Below are 22,636 nucleotides of genomic sequence, written 5' to 3' on the forward strand. Positions count from 1 at the left end.
AATCAGGGACTTAGCGCCAAACTTACTTGGATTATAAATAACAGCAGTTTCTCACTATTACTCTTTGATGTTGTGTGGTAATGTGTAGTGCTCTGTGTAAGTGTAGTTTATGGTGTACTTTTCATATTGATTATTCTTTTTGGCTAGAATGTACAAAGTAATAGGAGATGGCACGTATGTGTGGGTTACATTTTGTGGGGGGAGTATATTTTGAGAAATAGTATGTCACTATGTAAATTAAAGGCTATATTGTAATGCATACACACAGGGGACAGAGTTAAGGCTGAATGTATGGTCTTAACTTTGTAATTTCCTTACATTTTTGTGCTTAACCATGCAATCATAACATGTTCTTCACATTATATTTGATGGAATTTTGTAGTGTTTTTTGGAAAAAAATCAAATTCCACAATATGGAACTGTGTGGCAAGAGACCACCAGAATACCCTATCCCAGGTAGCAGAAATGGTCCACCAGAGGATGCTGTTACTGCCCCTCAGACAGTATTTTCAATTAAAGCAAAATTGCCTGATGTGTGAAGTGGTGGCAAAAGGCTCTTTGGAACACATAAGCCTCACTCCCATGCTACGCAGGAGATCTGCCCACTGAATGGCCATGCACACGTGCCCAGGCACTCTTTGTGCACCACAGAAAGGAGCTGGGCACCAACGGGTACAGAAGGCCCATGCTGCGTGTGCGTCAAAAGTGTTATGCAGGTGACACAGGATGGGAACTATGGTCTGTGTTTGATCCAGTGGCCCTAGTATCTAATACAGTCTGTGTGCAGGGGCTGTGACTACAATTCCAGCACATAGATTGGAATAGTTGCTGTGGGATAGGGGAGCAACATAGCATCCTGCCCTTGTTGGGAGGGCGGGGGGGAAGTGGGCAGTAGTTTTCACCTGACCAACCACAAGTTCATCATGAATGAAGTAAGGGGTCCACAACAGCCCTTATTCCTTGCATGCTATGTATGCTGCCTCATTCACCATGCACAATTGCTAAATCTTTCACTGCACCGCTAGGAAAGCCATATGAACACCTGCACCGCAGCCATCCTTTATTCCAAACGATACTAAAAAGTACTCAAAAATCAAAGTCACTGTAGTGCATATGTGCGAAGTGTGATTTTCAAAGGCTTAAAACTCATTCAAATAAAAACTAATTTTCACAGGAACACTCCAAGGTACTTCTTCTCAATGAGGGAGGTTTCGCTACCAAATTTCAACTTTCACCTTGAACCATTTCAGAACTAAAGCTGATCCAAAAGAAAAGCTGGAATAATAATATTTAAAGTGTGTGGCATTTTTTCACAAGTCAAAAATGGCTAAACCATTTCTGTTAATCTTACAAAAAAATTCACCTTCAGAAAAGGATTGAGTATAGAAAATTTCAGTCAAAAAATGAGTGTTTCTGAATATTGTAGGTCACTGAAATAAGGGTGCTAGAATGGAAATTCTAATGCAGATTTCACTGTTAAAGTCACTGCTGTGCCCACTGTAATACAAACAGCTCCCGGGTATGAAACCAAATATTAAAATTATGTATAAATGAATTAAAATGGTTTCAAAAATAATTTGAAGGAAAAAATAATTGACAACAATATGACCGTAATCTTATTTGCAAGTCATAAGAATTAAGGATTTATCTACAAATGGCTGCAAATGTTTTAAAAGGTTGAAAGCATTAAATGCAATACTTGTAAATACAAATTGAAGCTACTGTATTTTTAATTATGTAAGGGGGATGGAAAGAGAGAGGAAGGAAGTTTAAAAAAGCAGACACTTCTATAGCAGCTACTGAACAGAGAGGCCAATAGAAAATCGTGGCCTTGAGAAGGCAAATATAGATAAAGAAAGAAAGTAGACAGTATTTTCAGTTTTCTGGAAGCTTTTAAGTGCTCCCTTTACTGTATGCTTGATTTCTCTCTAAATAAAACATAATGTATCTATAAAGTGTATCAAACAGTTTAGTGTTTTGTATCAAAGCATTTGATTTGTATCATCCTAGATTTCACTGAAGTGCATGACTGTGATCACATTCAGTAAATAAAAGAAAATGTCTTCAATATTTTTTTTCAGCACAATTTTTATTTTATATTTTAGGTTGGCATGACAACCGAAGAAATAGATTCCATTGTTCATCACGAAATAATCAGACAAAATGCCTATCCTTCACCTCTAGGCTATGGAGGTTTTCCCAAATCTGTTTGTACCTCTGTGAACAATGTGGTATGTCATGGTATTCCTGACAGGTATTCCCTTAATAACACACATTTTACCACTGCAAACAAAAATGTTATGTTAATGTTCATAATTTAGAGGTTAATATTAAACATGTTTCAGTTTACCTAAAAAACACCTATAAACCTATTGCAGCTGCATAGCATGCAACGATACTGTGGCGATGGGCACTTTGGGAGTTTGTTTAATAATAATAAAAACATAATCGACTGTTTGTCATGACACTCATAAATTGTGGTGTAATGCCTCCAGAGTTTAGAGTCTGAAAAAATACAGTACAGTAAATGCTTCTAATTTTTCAGCAAAATACATGTAGTTTAAGGAATTGAAGACATTTGATGTAAATTTTTATTATTAGCAATACACTAGGCTGCTCACAAAGTAAAATCAGCTCACTATAAATCAGAGAAGTATGGTGGTGGATTTTCAGACACTGATAATGTTTTCTGTCAGTTGTTTGTCATTACATTATATTCATCTGTACTTGTTCTTTAAGTAGCAAGAGCTGAAGATTAGAAAAGGTTATTCCATTTGTCTCCATCCTCCTCCACCAAAAAATATCTTCTCCCCTCTCCATCCCCAGATTTGTGTGTGTGTGTGTGTGTGTCATTAGGTGTTTGTTCTTATATTCCCTTTGTTGAGAACTGTCTGTCACCATTATTTTTTTTTGTCTGTTTATGTTTCAGTCGACCTCTTCAGGATGGAGACATTATCAACATTGATGTCACAGTGAGTAATTCATATAAAAAATAGTCTTTGATCAACTTTACAATTGCTAGTAGCAACAGGAAGAGCAGTAGATTGAAAATGTGGAATGCACAGATGGATGTGTGCTGTTTATTTCTAATCCAAGGCACAAGCAGCTGGTTTCCTTTTTTGTTTTTAACTCTGTGTTTATTCCAACTAGACCCAGGCCTGACTTGAATTTAGGGCTGGAATCAGATGCACTGAGATCAATGTTGGCCTAAGTGAAATGTCAGCCCAATCCTGCTATGTGTCATGTTTTTGAGAAGGTGTAATTGTTATTGATCCACTGTGTAGTTAACGCAGAGCACCACAGTACTGGGCAGCAGCTGAAGACAGATGTGTATGAGATGAGCTAACATGAAGAAAGCCAGCATTTTTCCTTCACTCTGCCAAGATTGATCTTCTTCTTCCTGCTGATTTTGAGTGGGGCCTGTCATTATCTTACTCTGTCATTAGAGGCTACATTGGCCTGTGTATGTCAGTCTATTTGGACAGCAACTCTTTTGCTAGCAGTGTTCCCTACATTTATTAAAATCCCTGAAGGTAGTGTTGTGTTCCATTTCTGGTATAAGAGCCTTGAACCCTTTACTCACAAACAGATAGTGTGATATAACCATTGACTTAACATTTTCACAGAATGGTCACTTATACCATTTAAATAAAGGCTGACCAAATTAGCATTAGAACAAAAAAATATGGAAACAGAAAACCTAATTGTGATGCCCTTTGGTATTTTCATTTATTGAAATGGGGATTAATCATGTTTTGTGGTTCTTATTTTTGTCCCCAAGTGGTAAGTTTCCCCAAAGCTTTGGCAATTTATTTCTAGTGAATACACAAATGTATTCCTGAATTCTAAACATTACTTTACAATAATAAATGGTGTAGAATAAAGTAATGTTTTGTAAGGGAAAGTTTTTTAACCATTAAAGAATTTCCTGATACACTTATCTGTACCAATTGTTTGATATTGCTTACCATGGGCCAAATTCACCCCTGGCATAAGTGGGAGCAGCTCTAAAGTGCCATAACTCTGACCTCACATTTAAAGCTTTTTAGATAGCTCTTTACATTACATTTAGTCAACTTGAACTTTTGCCCCATTATACCATTCACTTGTGATCCTGTACTGGGTTTTTTAACTTATTTTACTGCATTCCACCTTACTCTACATTTTCTAGCTGTAGGTATTTGTTCTATTTGATTTACATAGGATGATCGGTATTCTTCAAAATATATTTTTGGCCCAAATCCTTGACTGGTTTGAATTGATGTGGCTTCACTGACGTTAGTGAATTATGTCCATTGACAGCAGCTGAGAGGATCTGGCCTCTTCTTTCTTTAAATCAAATCTGGTTTAAAGTTAATTTTCCTTTTTTTTTGTATTGCCCCCAAAGACAACATTGACTCCTTAGATTAATAACGAAATTCACATTCATACAGGTATTTTCCACAGTGACTGTTCTAAGCATTTTTACACTCGTTTTTCTTTGCTTTCTCCACTCTTCTTTTCAAATAACATTTGATTAAATAAGAGGGATATTTTTTGAAAATACATTGAGTTTTTCTTCTGATTAACCTCATAAAACAAAGTAAATCTTGCAAGTATCCAAGAATATGACAGTTGTGGGAACAGCGCTCATGTGTCTTTGACTACCTATCTTTGGGTTTGTGTGTGTGTGTGTGTGTGTGTATTTATCACTGAAAATAAACATTGTGTTTGGTAATTGTTCATTTCCAATATGTCTGAGGAAAAAATATTGCTTTGTAGTGTTTATAATTGACCTATTAGTTTATTTTTAATGAGAAAAACTGGGACATTTCACAGATGGAAACAATTATGGACATAACAGTACAGTTACAGTAGACATTCTACAATAATTTGTTTATGGCTGTGTACAGGATCTATAAAATGATTACATAATAATCTGCCAGCTAGCAAATGTAAATACTTCACAGTGAGTGCAAGTTATCTGGGAATAAAAAATTAAATGTATTTTACACAAGTGGGTTTGTGAAATGTCATAGATGAAATATAAAGGCATTTTATTGACTTAAATCAAGTTGCCTTTAAATTTTCAAAAGAATTATGGAAAAAAAACATTGTGCTTCACCAACATACTACACAGCACTCAACCATCCGTTATCAAATATTGTGTCCTACGTCTTAGTTCGAGCGCTGGCTGTTATAGAGCTACCATATCTTACTTTCTGTTATGGTAATTTATTAATGTCAAAAATATGTAATTGTGATAAGTGGGTTGTAGTAAACCCTAATTGTATTTAAGAAATTGTTTTGATAGTATTAGATGAGTCCTGCTTCATTAATTTAGGTGCCAATCCTCCAAGCCCTGAGTGCATGCAGTTCTTATTAAAGTCATGCAGAGCTTGCAGGATCAACTCTTCCCACCCCTACCCCCACCACCACCCCGACCCACCCCCCGTGTTCTATTACAATTGTGCTCCTTTTTCTGACATGGTAATGATCAGATTTTTTTACAGTTTGGTTTCTGATAGATTGAGAGTTGTTCTATTAAAAATGATCTGGTCCTATTAAAAGTGAACCTGCTAGAACAAAAACTGTCCTATAACATATAACAACATAATGAAAAGCTGCAGTGATGTTCTTAACTGGCAGAAAAAGGTGTATAACTAAGGGCTTGAGTCCACTCTCATTGTAGCCAGTGAGAGCAAGTGGGGCCTTTTTGTTGAAATTCAACTTTCATTATAACCCTGTTACCACTCACTCATAAGTATATCTAAAAAATGTTTCAAGTCTCAAGTTGAATATAATATTTTTTTTGCAGAAAAGTGTGAGGAAAAATATCATTAGCTATTTTTTGAGTTTGGGAGTGGGCAAAGAATACCTGACCATTAAAAAAAGAGTCACAAACCTTCTTTCACAAATAGCTCACAAGTAGCAGAACGTTAAGCACTGAAGTGTGTTAGTCTCTGAAGAGTAGTTGCCCACTAAGTTTGAGAAAAAGATATTTTATAACACCAAAGTTATATGCAATTAAAATTGTCCTTTACACATTTCGAAAATTTCGAATAGTCTTTCAGTTACATTATTGCCTGAAGTACTGTGGAGCTGCAAAACCCTTTTTAATGCCACATTATAAGACTTCACAGTAAAAGAGCGGGGTTTTCCTGTGTTTGTAGAGAAATCTATAGGGTGCTGTAGTTCACAACCTATGTTGCTCCTGAAGAACAGTTGCATAATTACATAGTCAAAAAGGTAGAGGTTTTGTGTATCTAACAGAATGCTGCATTTCTGTTGTGGGCAACTTCATAGTGCCAGAGCTACGTGTTTTCTTTTTTTAAATTAAACCATGGAAATTAAATCCAAAAACCTATGCTAATGCAATGTTACAGTTTGAAACTGGAGTTTAAAAAGTAATTAAGTGAAATGCGCACAACAACAGTGGCCCTGTACTGGGTTATACTAACAATGAATTTGACCTAAGTTTTTTATAGCTATGTTAATTTACACACATTACATCTTTGTAGTAGTTTGGATTTCTAATCAGGCTGTTAAATGTACATTTTAAAATTCATTTTGGATGATATTCACTGTGGTGTGAGGAGCCAATAAAAGGTCTTCCCAGCCACCAACTCCAGGTGTAAGGACGGTCTCAGCACCCACTGTATGCCATGAGTAGGGTCTCTGCACCGCCTAAGCCAGTGTGTAGGAAGGCGTTGAGGTCAGAGAAGCCATGGGATCTGCAATTATGTCAATCCAGTGGCACCACCATACCCTATATAGGCAGATGGCATGGATGAGCAGCTGCAGCAGCTACTATCCTAGCCCACAGGGTGATGTTGTATCTCTGGGAGGGCTGTGCTGCACCCCTGCACCCTGGCCCTGTTTTGGGAAGTGGTTTTCATCCTCCTCAGACCCACTCCCACCTCTTGCACATCTTTGACATAAAGGTCAATTACTCTAAGGGCTGGTCTTCACTACAGGGAGATCATGCTGCTGCAATCGATGCAGCAGGGGTCGATTTAGCGGGTCTAGTGAAGACCAGCTAAATTGATGGCAGAGCGCTCTCCGGTTGACCCTAGTATTCCAGCTTCCTGAGAAGATTAAGGTAAATCGACGAGAGCAACGCAATGAAGACACCATGGTAAGTCGACCTAAGCTACGTCGACTACAGCTACGTTATTCACGTAGCTGGAGTAGCAAAACTTAGTTCGACTTACTCCGGTAGTGAAGACAAGACCTAACTTCCTGTAGATTAAATGAATTTAATTGTTTGTGTATTTAGGGCTCTTAGAACGTTCCAGTTTTGCATTTCCAGTATTTGTTCAAATGTTCAGCCCTAGACATAAAATTGAAGGGTTTTACATATAATTTATCATTACAGTTGTACCTCAAAGTTGCATTTTTAGGTCTAATTTCTAATCTTTTATTTCCTCTACCTTATTTTTGCAAATTGAGCTTGAAGGCAACCTAAAAGAAAACCTTAAAATAAATAGGATGAATTTAACTAACAAGAGATCTGTTTCTGAATGTAAAACAAGAAAATGTCTTTACATTTCTACATGTGTTTAGGTATATTACAATGGCTACCATGGTGACACTTCTGAAACATTTTTGGTGGGCAATGTGGATAAATCTGGTCAAAAGTTAGTGGAGGTTGCCAGGAAATGTAGAGATGAAGCAATTGCAGCTTGCAGACCAGGGGCTCCCTTCTCTGTAATTGGAAACACAATCAGGTAAGCCTTATACTGACAAGTAAAGGGAGGGCTGGCAAGTGGGACAAAGGTTATTGGTGGTTTGGTATAAAGCTGATGACATGTTTTATGATTCAGAACCATCATTTCAGTCTGATATCAGTATGTGAACTGCCAGGCTATAATGTTGTTCCTTGGATAAGAAAGATTTAAAAAAGTGAATTACACTGGGATCAGCAAAGATACCTGTAGAAAGACTCAAAGATATTTATCAGACTGCTGTGGTTTTAGATTAAGAGGTGTGATTTGTAGTGTTTTACATCCCCTTTTTTTTATTATTATTTTTACCTGAAACGTCACATCTTTAATAGAATCACTGTAAGAAGATGAAAAACCTACATTCCTTTTGTTGTATAGCAAATAACGTTATAAAGGAATTAGTCAAAATCAATAAGTCACTTTGTTAAAAAGTACAAAAATATTTAGCTCAGGAAATTCTTACCTTTCAAACCAGAGTGCATGCAAATATCATAAGGAAAGAGCACCCTCTTGAAGAAGTTTTCCTATTTTGCATTTGTTCTTTTATATAAAAGTAATCTTTGCTTTTGTTCTTGTTGGTTTGAATTAAAATATGTCACTATTTCCTGAATGTATCCATTTCTTTGATTTTTTTTAAACAATTTTTTTTTAAATAAACACGTCATATACGTTTTCCTTAACAGGTACCTCACTGGTACTTTTGTGAATATTAATGGATATGACAAACTATTGCATGCATTCTGATTGCTTAAAAGCTGCAAGGCTTAGTCACTTTGAAAAGATACTGCCTTTTTTTCTTTGTAAATCTTCAAATACTTTAAGGGGGAAAAAAGAGAGAGGCAAAATATCAGTTAGATGTATTTATAGCTTTAAAAATATTGTAACAGAGTCTGAATCGAACTTTAGTAAAACCTCTTTGGGTTATGTCTGAGAAGCCTTTATTGAAGACTTTGTAGAAAATTGTGTTTTTGACAGTTTTAAATTATAGGCTAACTAGCCTGGGGAAAAAGGATAGTGTCTTTTTGTTCTTTCATAGGAAATGTTGAATCAGACCCCTACTGGGAAAAGAAATTTAATGCATATCTCACTATCTTACTGTCCATGAATATAATAGAAGTGAATTCAAAATGTAGTTTTATTTTTGCAAATGGGATGAGTCGATAGAGGCACCTCATATTTTTGAACACCTAGGGTTCAACAGATTTACTGGTGGTGCTCTTGCATTTTAACAAAATTTATTCTTGAGTAGAAGGGGGAACAGAACACTAGATTCTTATTCAAGCATTCTATCGAGCTCTGCATTCATGGCTGTGTCTAAAGGGCATGTCAGCCTTTGATTCTCTCTGAGAGGTAATTATCCTTTTCCTGTCACGGAACAACAAATGATAGCTAACTACAGAGGCACATTTGCAGTAGTCACATTCATCAACTGCAGAAAAAAATTCAATTTAATTGTGCAACACAGCTGCACATAGGCTTTTTGAGCATTTCTGTTGTTCTCACTGTCTTGCTATTCCTCCCTCCAGATCTATTTTTTAAACTTTTTTTTCTGGTTATTTTTTTCCCCCTTTTTGTCTCTTCTTCCATTTTTACTCTCTGTACTTTCTTGTTAAAGTAATTTTCCTTTGTGGCTCTCATTCTTTTTTCCCCATTGAAGGCTATGAATGTAGAAAATTATCACAATTACTCATATAATTGAGCCTCTTTGTAGCAAGTGCAACTCCAGTAGCCTTTCTCCATCATGAAAATGGTTTCATTATAGGGTTTTTCATATTCTCTGACACCATCTACACAGAGGAACAGGCGTGCAGATGAGATGTACTAGGAACAGGGTAGATCAGTAAGGTCACAGTAGGAATAATTAGCTCTGCTATGGAAAGAGCATCTAGGCCTTTTACTGCTACATAAATGTACTGTCCGTGGCTTTTAGTCACAAAAAAACTTACTAACAAATGGAGCTCCCGCCTACTACTTTGAAAAAAAGATTTGTATCAACACTACAATTTTCCATCATTAAGACTAATAACACAGAGCCTAGTATACATCAAGGGGAATAAAAAGAAAAATCTCACATTCAAGTGGCGGCTGGGTGCTGACCTTTGTTCCCTTTTTTTGTGTTCAACTTAACTCTTCACAAAAAAGAGCCACACGCCACACCAACATGCAGGTGAACTCCAGCTAGTGCTAGCAAAGCATGGCATTCAGTTGGGAAATCTGATAAATCTCCATGCAAGATAATGCATTTCATTACAGATTCACTACATTAATTCTAGCTATATTAAAACAAAAAACAAAACAAAAAACAAAACAGGAGCAGAATTGAAAGTGACGTTGGATTTTCACTGTGTTGATGAAGAGGTCAGTTTTCTCACAGAGTGTAAATATGTATGCAAAGGCTCCACTGAAAAGCAAATTAATCAGAACTAGTGCTTGTTCAAAACTGCGTACAAAATAACAGATCGTGAACTTTTTTTTAAAGATTTTATTGTGCACGCTATTTTAATGTTCTGTTTTGTTTAAAACTACTCTAACATTAACTCTGATGAAGGAATGTCCTGATATGTTGAATCATCATTTTCTGTATATTTGTCATTTTACATTTACGTATGCAGTAAAAATCTTAGTTCAGTGGAAAAATATATAATATAAATACCTGTAAGCAAACACCTAAAGCTAGAAGTGTTCAGACCCATCAAAGTGGAATATATAGTATATAGTAGCTCTTCAGTGTCATCAGGTGGAACTTACAAATAAAAACATTACATGAATGGATCAATTTCCTTTGCCTAGCAAATTGCTAATCCTTTGCTAAGCTTCCTGTTAAATTGATGACAAAGGTCTCATCGACTTCAGAGGAAGCAGGATTGGGCCCTCATGTTCTATTTTCTTATACCCTTTGAGATGCTTTTCTTTAAGATTAAATATAGTTTGAATTATAGTCTTTATACATGTATACAGTGTAGTTGTTATGTAGTGAGTTTAGATATGTGAAAGTGTTATGAATATATTGATCCAAACAATGCAAATGTGGCATAGTTAAATAAACCAGTTTCAAACTCATAGGAAAAAATTGCAGCGATGAAAGTATTAATAAATGGTTTTTAAATGTTTAACTCATAAGTATATGTTTTGATATTAATTTAGAACAATATAAAGCAGATTTAAAAAAATCTGTTTCTATCAGATTATGCACATTTAAACAATAAGTGGCTCAGGCAAAATAAGTCATTTTAATGTCATCTGTGATAGATTTTCCTTGACAGCTACTGTAAATTACAATTACACTGCTTCTCTCTACACTTGAAAGTAAGCATTGCAATAAATTATCTTTTATTTCAATCCATCATGTCTGCTTTTCAGAAACAGAGAACCTCAAATAAAAGTTCAACACTATTGTAAGAAAAATACAGTAATTTGTGTTCCAGTTTGAAACCAAAATGTACCTTTCTTTCAAAAAACAATTGTTGGCTTTCAAAAATATTACTAATTATACTTCAACATTCGTTGTCATTAAAGGGAATCCCTGAACTTGTGCATTCCCTCAATCTAAGATTACTACTTAAAAGAAAAATACCTTTAGAAGCGTGCAGTTGGATTTTGTAATTTACCAAATGAGGTTATATTGTAGCATTCAAAATAAATATTTTATTCATGAGCAAATATGATTTAAACTAGTGATGTCTCTTTAAGAACGTGCAAAAAATAGTAATGTCATTCAATAACCATAATTTACAAATAATAATATAAAGAAAAATGTGATTTTTTTAAATTCTAAGGTGCATTATGCTTTCATATTACTCCCTATGCAAGAATTATTTTCATAGCTTTGATATTCTTGTCCCTGTTTGCAGAGCAGTTTTCCTGCCTCATCAGTGTGGGTCAGATCTATTTAGTAATTTTAGTCTGTTGTTGTTGTTGCTGCTGATCTTTAACACCATTTCAGTTAAGTTTTAATTTTTTTGTAAGGAAACTGGAATCTACAATTAGAGAGTCAGATTCACCAGTAGCCTTCAACTGCTTTATGAAGCAGCCTTAACCTGTCTTAACTGGCTAGTTAACAGCTGCTTTGTGTCACCAGAGCATGGAGTAAAGCAGCTAGGGTGTACCACTATAAATGCTTACAATGGGATTTGTTTCAGTTGTGTTTCTTGGGTGATTGCTTAGTGCATTGGGCCAGATCTGCCCTCCTGTGGAAAAACCTTCAAGAGAGGGTGAAAGAAACTGCCAAGTTCTCCCCATTTTGGCAAGGGATGGGATTTGCCATAGATCCCTCTTGATCCCCCAGGACCTTAGGGGATCTGCTAGAGGCACAGGACCAGCTGTACGAGGGATCTGTGCCACCACATTGGCACTGGAGCCCCTGAGCCTGCTCTGCAACTTCCTGGTAGGAGGGCTCTGGGGCTTACCTCAGCCACCTCTGCCCCAGAAGACCTTTGAGAGAGGTTCTACAGCATCAAGGGATAGCATTGTAGAGAATCCAGTCCTGCCTCTAGTTGCCTGTAGCTTTTCTGCGGCTTACCTGTAGGGTTTGTGGAGGGATGATATGTATCTGCCTATTGTCCCATTCTTCTGTATGGATTCCTCTGTTCACAGAGGGCTGTCCATAGTTTGGGCGACTCTGGGAAGATGATGCTCTGGTGGTGGCTGATGTCCCACTTTCCCCTACCGCTCATAGGAAGGGTGATATCTGAGTGCAAATGGTTGCATGTAGGCATTTGGGAGGGAGGATCTGACCCATAGTGAGCAGTCCTGAATTCTGCTTACAGTTCTCTACTTACTGGCTGTGTGACCTTGCTTTAGATATTTAACCTCTCTTTGCCATTTGTAAAACAGGTATAATACCCAGGGTCCTGTGCACTCTGCAGCATACTGGGATAAATTTCCTGGCAACCACCAGACTAAAGTCTGCTGCAACATTGAATTACTGTGTTGTCACTCCTGTCCTTCCTACTCCCTAACACAGCTATGGCTCGTAGCTGAAAATACTCACTGAGGTAAAACTTGTCAATAGTTATTTTCAATAGGGATTATTTTGAAGAACGTGTTTTTTCTCTGTGCTCTCCAGGCAACCTGGCTCTGCTCCCCAGCCCTCATTCCGCCATGTTATCCCAGTAGCCAGACTCAGGACCTTTTTCCCCTTGTGTGACCCAAGGGACGGGAGAACTTATACAGCTCATCTCCTTGGCAACCAGGGCCTCAGCACCAGGGATGTACTTCCGGCAGCCTGGCTCACCAGTTATATTTTCAGCTACCTCCACTGCCTGACTTCAAGTTGGACTTCACCTCTGGCTCCTTGATCTGTTGCCCAGTGCCATGGAACGGTGGCAGAAGCATGCACCGTTGTCTGATAAACAACTTCTTCTGGAGAAAGCTGGAGAGAGAGTGAGGCTAGTGCAGGCAAATCCTGGTAGGGCAGGGAGCCAGACAACAAAACATTGAGTCCCAGGCTGCAGCAAATGGTGAATTCCATGCCAAAAATGCTGAATTCTATGGTATCTTGACGAAGAATCCCAAATTCCACAGCCCCAGCATCACAAAGCCCACAGGGCCCTGACTGAGGTGGGCACCTCTCTGAGCGATGTTTCAAGCTCTCTACTGACTCAGGAAGACATCACTGGATCAGTTTACAGTCAGTTCATATTTACAAGGTTACCTCTGCACTATCAGGACTAAAAGCAATTTTTTAAAAAATGAATGAAGGGATTTTGGAGCACAGGTTGTTAGCAAAACCTTAACTCCATGAATGTGGAACTGAGGAATACACAGGACCCTGAAGATCTCCCCTCACAGGTGTTAACACTTGTAGTCTTTTAAAATTCTCGGATGTGAGGTGCTACCATATGTAAGTGTAAATATTAGAAAGAGGTTGAAAGTGGCTGAGTTTCATACCTACAGCTTTTTTCTCCACAGATGTTCTGTACAACAATGCAGGTTCATATGATACATTACATTTTATGTAAAGAACATCCATACTCTGCACCGTTTATGGGTGAAGAGGGAAGGTCAGTTGAGTACTTCAGTGCAGATATCAAATACATATGAGCACAAAGATTCCTATTTTGATCAGACTGTAATAGCATAAGTAGTGATGCTAATAGAGTTGTTTTCATGCTCTTGAGCAAGGAAGAGGCAGAATTAATCAATGCAGTGCACAAGAACTACTTTCATTGTATGAGGAAGAAAAACTGTCTCAACCTTGTCTTCTCATGATGATGACCATGTTGCTCCTACTTTTGATGCCTCAAAGCAACTGCTGTTGCTTCTAAAGTCTTGGTGTTGAACATTATTCTCTCAGTGGCTAGTTGAATGGTGCACACTGGAGCTTTCCATGCCAAGATAAGGATAATTAGTTTTGGTACTTAGAGGACGTACCTCCTAGATAGAAGACGAGTTTTGAAAAGACATCCTATAGCAAAGTTGTAAGCCTAAAAAAATGACCCTGGGGTCTATCAACCTCTTTGAATGGTATCAGAGGGGGACAGGCAAAACTGAATAGTGAATGGGTTTGCTTTTGCACTGGCCAACATACTTTAAGAAAAATAGAGGTGGAACAAAAGCTTGCCAAATGTTGCATAAATAGTCTTCCACTCCTCTCCTCCCCTAGGGTAATTGTTTAAGAATATTTCATTGTTACATGAAGTGTTGCACTAATTCTGGTTTTCTACAACTCACATCATTTCACATTTTGTTCTTTATATGTTAGTGAATAAACTAATTTTCTAATTCCTCTCCACATCCATTGCTTCCTCCTTGATCTTTACTATCATCATATCCAAGATGCATCCTATTTGGCTTTTCCATCTCTAACTTACATTATTTTTTTAATGTTATTTAAATTGTGTACTTCATGGGATAAAAATCCCAGCAGAATGGAGCCCAAGATCTTGTACCATTACTAGCCATTTATGCCAATAATTAGGAGAGTCTTAAAGAAGTTGGGGATATCTTAAACTGAGGACCTTGTTTCCCTTCAAAGTCAAATGAAGTACTATCAAACATGCTTGTTAGCTTGGAAGGCAGGTACTAGATAACATATGGAACCTTTTCAAGCATCCATTTTAGATCTGAGCTTTGTAACATTATTAACTACCACTGACCTGATTCTCCACCCTGTTAACACTTGTTTTACAGCAGCATTACACCATTTACTTCAGTTGTAGCAATGGTAAATTCTTGGCCTGTGATGCACAAAGGTGTAAATATCCCGGCTTCTGTAGGAAATCATTTAGCAGTGTGTTTAAGTACTTACCTTTCATATTGACAGAAACAACCAGGTCCACTGGATTTGAAACCAACAAATTCCGCTTTTCTGTGTTTTAGGTGACATTTTTTAAGTGTAAAACTAATCCTTTGTTCTTTACAGTACTCCTGTGTGGTTTTAGAAATTGGATGGAAGTGATATGGATGAGCACAGCTGCCATCATGGCCGATCTCAAATTAATAAGATAAAGACTTATTTGTAGGTCTAAGATAATGCTGATACATATAGTAGTAATTTGACTTTCCCAGTAACTCAGGCTGGTGATTGTAAACGCTCTGCTTGTGGTTCTGAATCTAATCTTTAAAGCTTTGAAAGCACAGCTACCTAACAAGACCCTCTCTCTCTCTCTGCAAATAGCAGTGAGCGGATGGAAATCTATAGCCCTAGGCTGAAACTTTTGGGGACTGGGGTAGGACATTCTTGAGGAAGGGCCCTTAGCTATAGAACTGTATGCCTCCCGAGAACAGGTTCATCCCAAATTTCTCATATTTTGGATGCAATGTAAAACTTCGCACAGGCCTTCCCTAAACAGATAATGGTGACTGCAGAATAGCCTAGAAGTTTCTGTTCTGAAAGACAACCACCCAGAACAAGCCTATATTAGAAAGGCATAGAGAGGAGCTGAGTGATCTGGCCCTGTTTCAGCTCTTACTGATGTTCTGGTGCCCAGATATTGTGATTATGGACATGTTAGAAACAGGTGGACTGTTTAATTAGCATTACATGCATTTGCTAGACTTGTAACTTTTTTAAAGGGCCCCAGACTGGTAGACCCCAAATATGACCTGCTCTTTTTCTTTTATCTCTGCAAAAATCTGTGTTTGCAAAAATATTTGTAAATCTGTGTGTGTAGAGTCCAAACAAATGCCTCAGTGTCCATTTCCCAGATCTGCTGCAGGGTTCAGACTGTTAAGTGCTGGTATACAGGAGTCTCCTTTATTGGGTAGACCTGCCTCAATTTCTGTATTAAGTTTTATTTACAACAAATAAGATTCTAGCACACTTGTTTGCCAAGACAACCCTCTGGAATATAAACTGATCAAGCTCTCAGAGTCCACAGAGAGGGTCGGAACCAATAGCTCTGAGCTTCCAGATTCCAGTGTATTGGTATAAAAAAGCTGAAGCCTAACCATGACAGTTACACTGGCGACATGGTTCCCTGTTCCACTGCTGATAATTCCAGAGACACCCGGCTACTTTTCGATTGTGGGTGGAGTTATGAATTGTGGGCGGGGCTTGAGTGCACCTGGACTCTGCCCCCCCACATAAAGAATGCCTGGAGAAACCTCCACTAACGGTGTGAATGTGTCATTGTGTTACACTCCGAAGAGATTATCACCAGCCACACTGCCTGACACGTGTTTATTGTGAAAGTGCCTGGAATTATCCCAGTGTCACTGCTACAGTTTGGGGCTCATACGTTTGTGAGTGTTACACAGTCCGAAACGCGGGGTTTGCGAGGGTCTGATGTCTAATTGGAAATGGGCTTTGTCTCTCTCTCTCTTTTTATCTTATTGTATTTTTGCTGTCCCTTAAAGCCGCATAGCACATCAGAATGATTTCCGAGTCTGCCCCTACTTTGTTGGGCATGGAATAGGATCTTACTTCCATGGACACCCTGAAGTTTGGCATCATGGTAAGGAAGTCCATTGTGAAAGATACGTAGGAATCTTACTGAAGTATTTTAATAAACGTAACCCAGCTGCAAAACCCGACCCCCCCCCCCCCCCCCGCCTAGGGGTCATTGCAATCTACCAGTCCTGAGACAGCAGGAGCTCTTCTTCCCTGCGAATACAGCCCCCCTCCTTAGTAGTGACTTGGGGAGATTGCTGCCGGATCTCTGGTGGCTGGTGTGGTTTGAAGGCACTGGGATTACTTCTTTGGGAGAAAAGTTAAAATTAATAAAAACAAACCCTCGCTGCATCAATATCCCAGCAGGCATAACCGCTGACTCTTGCTGTTAAGCTGCATTACATTCCCCCGTGCTGACAGCTGATGGAGCAGCAGGTTCTTCTGCGGGGAGTTCTAGGCTGCGGGGCCCGGCCAGCAGCCCGCCTTCTCCTGAGCGCTGGCTTGGGCCCCCCCGGGCAGCCCTGCCGGGCGCTCCCACTGGCCTGGCCGGCGCCGCTGTCAGGCGGATCCCTGCGCCCATTGAAATCAATAGACAATGGCCTTGCCGTTGAGTTCACCGGGAGCAGAATCGGACCCAGACTCTGCGCTTCCTAGGGGCTGGCGGGGGGTAGCAGTGATCAGCGCTGCCTGCTCAGCCTTGGCTGAGTGTTTGCTGTTCTCCTCACCCCTTCCTCCCACTGCCAAGCTCTGGGCCAGCTCACAGCATGGCTGGCCGGCCACTGACACCTGATGACAAGAGATGCTTCAGAAGGCTGACAGAGGCCAGGACGAAGACACCCAAGGCTCTGCAAGGCCTTCAAATACAGTCTGCAAACTATTTCGGAGGCCCCTTGAAACCGCCCAGAAGGTCCTAGCGGAAGCTCAGCAGCTCAGTATCTCTGAATAGGAGTAAATCACTTCCCCCTCTGCCGGGCCTTCCTTGGCCATAACCCCCCTTGCAGCGGAGGCTCTCTTGGGAGGACACTCAGAAGGTGTGACTTGCGGAGCATGTTTAGAAGAGGTCTAAATAATACCTAAGATCACAATAGACGGCAAAGTGGAAAGTAGGGCCTCGGCAGCGCTCTCTTCGGAAGCAGACATTTGAAACACCATCCCTAGATGACGACCTATCCTATGCCAAATATATTTGATTTTGTTTTGCAACAAAAAGCCTCGGTTAAAAGAATAAGAATCGGTTAAACTTTTCTGTTTGACCAAATGCAAGTTTACCTGCAGGCTTTCCCCTTTTATAGTCAGTTTTGTTCTTCAGGAACAACAGATAACTTGTTTAAAGCCAGAAAGACTAAAGATCAATATGAATACAGTCCCTATTTTTATTAGTGTTCTTCACCGATAGTCATAAGCTGATCGAAACGGGCAAAGTTTATTGCAAAACAAACAAACAAATGACTGTACTGATTAAATTTTAAAATTCTGTAATTCCCTTAGAAGTGAGCGGGTACTCAAAATAGTTTCATCTATGCATAATAGAGTGATCTTCCAGATCTTATACCTGGTTTGCTTTGCTTTGAGATTGGGAAGATTATTTTAAACACTTTCCTCGGATATTTAAAGGGAATTGCCTTACATGGTACCTGCGGGACAAAAAAGGGTTTCTGAAAGCAAGTGCTGGTTACATTTACTTAAAAAACAAACAAAAAACCCACCCACCAAAAAAGCATTTTTGTTTTCTTTTGTAGACAATGACAGTGATTTGTTAATGGAAGAGGGAATGGCGTTTACAATAGGTTAGTAACAGTTGCGAATGTTATTCTTTTGCTTTCTTTTTTAAAACCACATCCCTACCTTCTCTTTCTTTGACTATCTACTCTTCAGATTTTGGGATTTCGGTTAGGCTAACCCCATGGGAAGCAAATTGAAAACATCCTTTAAATTTTCATTTGTGAAATAATTCGTGGAAATAGTTGCCATGTGATAAGATCTGGGAGAGGAAAATGCCCCCAAAATCTTATTAAATAACAGGTTTGCTCCATATTTTTGTAGGGTAGAGACTTATCCAGCACATTTGGGAGCTGCCTTTGCAGAAATAGTACAATCTAATTCTGTTACCAAAGCAATGTTTTTACCACCAAGCTATCTGGTGACTATTTTGTCATTTGCTTCATGACAGGAGCTGTTGTGTGGTTTTTGATGTATTACATCCTAGCTAACCAGTCAGAATCCTTTCCCTGGAAGGTTGAATGTGCTAAATACCAATCATAGAAAGCTTAAGGGGGAAAAAAGCCCTCTTCTCACTGTGTGCCTAAATGGCGCAGCAATTAGAGGGAAATAAGAAAATTGTTGTTTTGCTGATTTAATGAACATTTTAAGCCTGTTTTTAAAAATTCAAATATTTTAAAACTATCTGCTGTTTTTAGGAGTGGTTGGTGCTTTGGTTATTATCCACGGGGTCTTAATTAAAGCTTGATTAAAATGCCCTTCTTTAGTCTTTCACCAAAAAAAATACATGAATAACGTCATACTTCAGAGTTTCCTCTTCCTCCTCATTAGTTCTTATGTTAGCGTAGCGATACAATTTCAAAACTCTACCTTTGGGGACCCTTTCTTTTCAGAAACAGGACAACGATGTGCTGTGGCCAGTTTAGCAAACGTTTTTTCCCCCCCTATTACAGAGCCAATAATAATGGAAGGATCCCCTGAATTTAAGATCCTAGAGGATAAATGGACTGCAGTTTCTGTCGACAATAAAAGGTACCTGAATTTACTTCTTATGTATTTTAAACTGTGGAATTGATCACTGACAGCCGGAAGGAATGGGTGAGTTTCATAGGCACTGCTAGCCACCTTTGCCCCCTAATAATTGCTAAATGTGTATTTCAGATCAGCCCAGTTTGAGCATACCATTGTAATTACATCAGGAGGAGCAGAAAGCCTTACTAAAGTATTGGAAGACTCTTAAGGTCGGCTCAAGAAGTGGCTGAAGTTACTATGCTCCTGGAATGCCTGTCAGCTTTACCAAGCCAGAGGAGGTTTCTGGAACTTTTACGGGGAATAGGTGCTGTGGCTCGTTAGAGGAAATGGAGTGGACAGCTTTTAGAGCAGATGTGAGTGACACATACTGCGGATCACTGCCTGATAAGTATTTAATACAAATCAGTTGATTTGTGTAAATCTTGAAGCTACCGTGCACACTCTAAAAGCAAGAAGAGTTTGGGTTCTTAATTATGAAGGGTGGGGGGAAGGGGGCAGATACACAAAGTTATTACTCCTACTTCCAGATGCTTACATTGGACAAACACGTATCGGATGATACTTAGTAAATGCAATTGAGAAGACAGAGGGAAATGGTAGTTTCCTATTATAGCTGAACTGTGGAGAGCTATGGAACAATTTCCCTTCGTTGTGATGAGCACACTGCTATTTCCCAAGCTTGTGATCTACGCTACTAGGAAAACTAAATAAATAAATTCAAATACTTAATTTCCGAAATGCGGCCTTTGTGCTATCAAACACAGAGATCGTATTCCTCCAGCGGGCCTGCCCAGCTGCTCTCTGCCCTCTTGGCTCGGTTAATGTTTTTGGTTTTTTTGTTTTTTTTTTTGCACACAAGAAAAAGTGATGAAAACGAGATTCCGGGTGAGCTAAAAAGCGTCTTTCCCTTGTTAGGATCAACCATCGCCCTGATTGGAGAATTAGCCAGCTTGCACATGTTATATTGAGCATTCCTTTTTCTAAAGATCTCAGCTCCAGCTATGAGAAACTCATTCCGCATTTTTGAACGTTTAGCAAAAATTAAGAAGTGGGTTTTAGGATCTAGACCCCTAGTTAGATGACCCCAGCTTCCCCTCCGGTGGTTGCTTATTTGGGGGAGTTTGGACTTTTAATAAGAACTGCAACTGTTCTGATCCCATGAATATTGATAATAACTAATAATTAATCCAGCTGCACCACTCCAAGATGAATTGCTAAAATCTCAGGCCGGACCTGTCCTGAAGATTAAGGTTTTGATCTGCCATTAGGTGGCTGCTAATCACCCTGCCCGAATATATAAGTGTTTTGAATCTGGTATTTAAATACACTGGGTGCTGCTGCTGAGCTTGCAGATCCCCAGCCCCGGCACTGCAAAGTCAGAGATAGACAAGTGGCATTCAAAACTGCCACAAGGCCAATGCATCCGATGAAGTGAGCTGTAGCTCACGAAAGCTTATGCTCAAATACATTGGTTTGTCTCTAAGGTGCCACAAGTACTCCTCTTCTTTTTGCCAACGCCAATCTGATACCTTACTCTTCATCACTTGCCTTCTCTTTGCGAACTGCTTCCTTTAGCCTCTTACCAGCCCAGCGTGTCATGACTGATGGGCGGGGGGTCAAAGTAACCGAATTCTACTAAATTTACTCTGCTGTTTGTTTGTTCTGGAACACAAAAAGCTGTCAACTCTGTTCCTTTCTTACAGCGGTTTTGGCAAAGCACAATTCTGACTTCCTGGAGCCGTGTAAAGGGATTTTTTTTAGGCATGCAAAGTGATATTTTAGGCACTGCACAGTCGTTCTTTAGATTAATTTGGAAGATAGCTGGCCCTTAAAACCTGTACAAGAAATGATGGATCAAACAACTTTACTAATACCCAGAAGTTAAATAGTCATTGATCCCAGGAAGACGTAGAATCCATAATACAGTATATTGGGGAATAGATTTTGTTTCCTGAAGACGAAGGTTGGGCTACCAGTGCTTGTGTTTAGAAAAACGCTTTGCTATTTCGCCCTGTTGAAAGGTTTAATCCCTACAAAAAGTAACGACAATTTAGTAATGAAATAAAAAGAATACATTCCCCCCCCCAAATTCCCACTGAGTTCTGTGTGCGTCAGGGATGTTGAATCGGCCTTAAATGTTAAAGTAGAAAGGTGGAACAATAAAATATCCTACCACCTTCCCCTTTATATGTGTCTTTTCATCTCATTTCTTATTCTTTACCAACAGTTGGGTTGTAAATATGAAATGTCACTTGTATTGGCCTGGACTATCAATCGAGAATGGTAATATTTCAGCCTCCCAGATGAGCTGTTCAAAAGCGACAGGCAATGGACTTTAGTTTGACAAAAACACAATTAGCGATTTACAGAAATGTCTAGTGATAAAGGTGAGCAGCAGCGTTCTGCATAGCTCTGTGGGTGATCGGCACGAACAATACAATATAGGGAGATAGATAGACCGTTTCGATGTGATAAACTGCTGAACCAAAAAGTGATTTCTCCCCTCAAAGTGTAATCGGATTGCTAGCAATTAGTCCAGCATCTTGTTTTAGTCTCTGTTTACTCTGAGGTTTTCCCAAGTATAAATTTATTAGGACTGCAGGATTTTACCAACTGCTGTGGTAACAAGCTGTTTGGGTAGCAATTATACCGAGGTGATGGTATTTAGGGTACACATTTATAATCCTAATTATAAAGGTGACTACTAAAGTAAAAACGTTTCGGCTGTATGGGAAACCAACTCGGTTTTAAATACTTCACTCAGGCTATATGTTTCAGGCAGACATTATGAAGGAGGCTTAGAAGGTTTTAATTATTTTTTCCCCGTTGATTTGCTAGCACCAAACTTTTCTCAGCTCGAGGATGGGCTTCACAATGCACCTGGATACCATCACATCCAGGTACACTTTTCGCTAGGGCTGTCCTGCTACTCCCCAGTGACTTTCCAAACAAGTAAATATTTGGGAGTCTTTGCATGGAAGAGCATATCTCTAGTCTGTGTTCAGAACCACGCAAATAAAGACAGGCTATCTGGGAACAGGTGTTATGTACAATTACAGTGGGCTTTTGTGTTCCATACTTCCAAAGGGTATAAAACCAAGCACAGTACTGGTTGAGAATCATAACGATCTTTTTGACTAAGTGAGGATTTAAAAACACACACACACGTTGGAGCGTGTGTGTGTGTGTGTGTGTGTGTGTGTTATACACACAAAACACCAAACCCAGTAAATAGAGAGGAGAAAAAGCTAAGCGTTTTCAGCCTGCGCTTTTATCTCTTGTGGGACATGCAGCTATCAACATTCTGAGCTCGTATATGTAGAGCACGTTTAACAGAATGGGGCAG

The 22,636-nt window shown here is 39.1% G+C and overlaps 1 protein-coding gene across 5 annotated transcripts in view; it reads left to right on the forward strand.

Annotated features, from left to right (window-relative positions):
• Positions 1 to 21,477, forward strand: part of METAP1D (methionyl aminopeptidase type 1D, mitochondrial) — a 76,498-nt gene extending 55,021 nt beyond the window's left edge. For 3 of the 5 annotated variants that reach the window (XM_075117959.1, XM_048868564.2, XM_048868568.2), the window contains 7 exons: positions 2,106 to 2,254; positions 2,930 to 2,972; positions 7,546 to 7,709; positions 16,506 to 16,603; positions 18,279 to 18,326; positions 19,212 to 19,290; positions 19,420 to 21,477. In XM_075117959.1, coding sequence (XP_074974060.1) covers positions 2,106 to 2,254; positions 2,930 to 2,972; positions 7,546 to 7,709; positions 16,506 to 16,603; positions 18,279 to 18,326; positions 19,212 to 19,290; positions 19,420 to 19,498 — 660 coding nt within the window. In that variant the 3' untranslated portion in view covers positions 19,499 to 21,477. The other 2 variants (XM_048868565.2, XM_048868567.2) reach the window with 2 other exon arrangements.
• The last annotated feature ends 1,159 nt before the right edge of the window (positions 21,478 to 22,636 follow it).

This window comes from Caretta caretta, chromosome 11 (genome assembly GCF_965140235.1).
Source record: "Caretta caretta isolate rCarCar2 chromosome 11, rCarCar1.hap1, whole genome shotgun sequence".
In the NCBI taxonomy this organism is placed as follows: domain Eukaryota; kingdom Metazoa; phylum Chordata; order Testudines; family Cheloniidae; genus Caretta; species Caretta caretta.